General features: G+C 38.2%; 1 protein-coding gene across 1 annotated transcript; it reads left to right on the top strand.

Annotated features, from left to right (window-relative positions):
- Positions 1 to 103: 103 nt before the first annotated feature.
- LOC147471345 (uncharacterized) lies at positions 104 to 1,243 on the top strand. Its single transcript, XM_086539914.1, has 3 exons — positions 104 to 256; positions 357 to 512; positions 1,115 to 1,243. The coding sequence occupies exons 1-3, from the start codon at positions 163 to 165 to the stop codon at positions 1,198 to 1,200; spliced, it is 336 nt and encodes a 111-aa protein (XP_086396040.1). The 5' UTR covers positions 104 to 162; the 3' UTR covers positions 1,201 to 1,243.
- The last annotated feature ends 1,257 nt before the right edge of the window (positions 1,244 to 2,500 follow it).

Below are 2,500 nucleotides of genomic sequence, written 5' to 3' on the forward strand. Positions count from 1 at the left end.
TTGTATATATATATTTTGTTTTCTTTCTTTCTTTTCTTTTCTTTTCTTTTTTTTCTTTCATTTCTTTTCTTTTCTAGATGTGCTATTTTTGCATTGTTCAACATTCGGTTTTCAGTCAGCCATTCAAGTTTCCTTAATACATATAATTTTCCAGACGCTAATATGAAGGCCGCCGTTGTATTCTGCTTCGCCGCCTCTTTGGCTGTTGCCGCTGCCCTGCCTCCACCAGGTGGCTTTGGCGGCTTCGCGCCTCCAGGTGAGTCCTTGTGACTGATCCCTTGTTCCTGTGGCTTCGTTGTGGAGTTAATCGATGCATGATGATTTGCATGATGGTAAAGCCGTTTTTCTTAACTCAGCTCCAGCAGGGCCCTTCGCGCCGTCCCCAGCCATGATCGCTGCCTTCATCCCGACGCCCGAGGAGATCCAGGCCCTCAACGCCCTCCACACCACGCCCGCCCCGGGGGCCGTTCCCGCCCCTGCAGTCGCCCCAGGAGCTCCTACGGCGCCCCCAAGTGAGAAACTGAGGTTTAGCTTTAAAAGGCTTTGAAAGCAAAGTGGAAATTTTCGTTCTGCACGTGCGGTGTACTTGTCAGAAAGAGAGAGAGCGAGTAACTCCGAGAGAGTAAGACAGAAAGAAAGATACAGTAAGAGTAAGACAGAAAAAGAGAGAGAGATTAAGAGTATGACAGGGAGAAAGAGAGAAAGAGATAGAGAGAGAGTAAGAGTAAGTCAAAGAGAGAGTAAAAGTAAGTCAAAGAGAGAGAGTAATACGAGAGAAAGAGTAGGAGTAAGACAGAAAGAGAAAGAGAAAATGTGAGACAGAAAAAGAGAGAGAGAGAGTAAGAGTAAGAAAGAGAGAGAGATAATAAGAGAGATACAGAGTAAGAGTAAGAGAGAGAGAGTAAAAGAGAAAGTGAAAGAAGTATTCATATGTATATGCTCAAATACAGAAAACGTTAGATATACACATATACATTAACATATATATGTATATATATATATATATATATATATATATATATATATATATATATATATATCATATATATTGTGTGTGTATATGTACGTGCATGTATGTGACTCCCATGACTCATCAACTCGTATCGTCTTCCAGCCATGCCTCCCGCCGTAGCCAACCTGGTGAAGAAGTACCAAGCCGCCGCCGCTGCCTTCATGCCTCCCGCCGCTGGCGCCGTTTAATGCCCCTGCTGTTGATATCTTGGCATTATAAGATAAAAGCTAGTTATTTTGATTAATAAACAAAAATCTTCGATACTATATATTTTTCCTGGGTCTCATCTTGATTTACGATGTGTGTATATACGTGTATGCTTATATTTGTTGATATATTTAGATATCCACTTAGATACAGGTACTTATATCTTTATTTACATATATATGTGTATATATATACACATGTATACATATATACATAGATGTGTATACATACATACATATATATATATATATATATATATATATATATATATATATATAAAGATGTATATATTTGTATATATATTTTTTCCAAAACCAAAGTAGATTTGGTTGTGTTAGTCCGTGGCAGTAAAGCGTTCTTTTCTCTGCCTCAAAACCTATGATATGAAAAGAACGCGGCAGTCTACATACTGCCGCCACCCCACTTTAGGTACACTGAAACTGAAAGTCAATCAACATCGAGCTTAAAGCAGAAAGTCAATATCAACAGCATGACAATACCTTCAGTATTCCAATTAAAGTTGAACAAAACATAATTATATTTATTTGTGGCCAAAAAAATTTGTGGGATGAATGATTCCAACATCTATATTCCATACTCCATAGTGGGGTGGCGGCAGTATGTAGACTGCCGCGTTCTTTTCATATCATAGGTTTTGAGGCAGAAAAAAGAACGCTTTACTGCCACGGACCAACACAACCAAATCTACTTTGGTTTTGGAAAAAATATCAGTCTTTTTCAGTGTTCAGAGATCTAATAGGTTTAATTGACCAATTATCTAATTGAGGGAATAATAATGAATGGTCTCATGTGGCACCTACTACACTCAATCAATGTCAACAAGACAGATATCGTTGGATTTACGACGCTATCTTATGTGTGAGCCGAGATACGAGCGTTAATTGGTTTAATTGGCCAATTATTCAATTAATGAAATTGATGAAATGTTTCATCCAATAGCCAACGCAGCGATATGAAAAGCACTAAGAATTAATTTTGAGTTGAAACTGTTTTTTTTTTTCAGACATTAAACGTCAAATACAAGTGGTGTTGTGTGTGCAAAAATCGGCTTACCGCGTGTTACTAATGACGTCACAAATACGTCATCAAAATAAGGATACTACCTCAAAACCAGTTATTAGCAAATTCGAGACTACAACCGACATCATATCGAAAGATGAAGGCCTGGGACATCCCCGTTCTCTCACATTAAGGTTTACCGTTTTAATGTTTTTTTCGCGACTTTTTTGCGTCATAATGGTTTAAAAAGTCGCGAATATC

Source organism: Penaeus japonicus, unplaced genomic scaffold (assembly GCF_977035675.1).
Source record: "Penaeus japonicus unplaced genomic scaffold, GWHDUDI00000001_assembly GWHDUDI00000009, whole genome shotgun sequence".
In the NCBI taxonomy this organism is placed as follows: Eukaryota; Metazoa; Arthropoda; class Malacostraca; order Decapoda; family Penaeidae; genus Penaeus; species Penaeus japonicus.

Excerpts from the sequence above, each read along its gene's own strand:
- LOC147471345 (XM_086539914.1), top strand. The coding sequence starts at position 163 with ATGAAGGCCGCCGTTGTATTCTGCTTCGCCGCCTCTTTGGCTGTTGCC. Across the intron at positions 257-356 it reads TGGCGGCTTCGCGCCTCCAG|CTCCAGCAGGGCCCTTCGCG; the intron begins GTGAGTCCTTGT and ends TTCTTAACTCAG. Across the intron at positions 513-1,114 it reads AGCTCCTACGGCGCCCCCAA|CCATGCCTCCCGCCGTAGCC; the intron begins GTGAGAAACTGA and ends ATCGTCTTCCAG.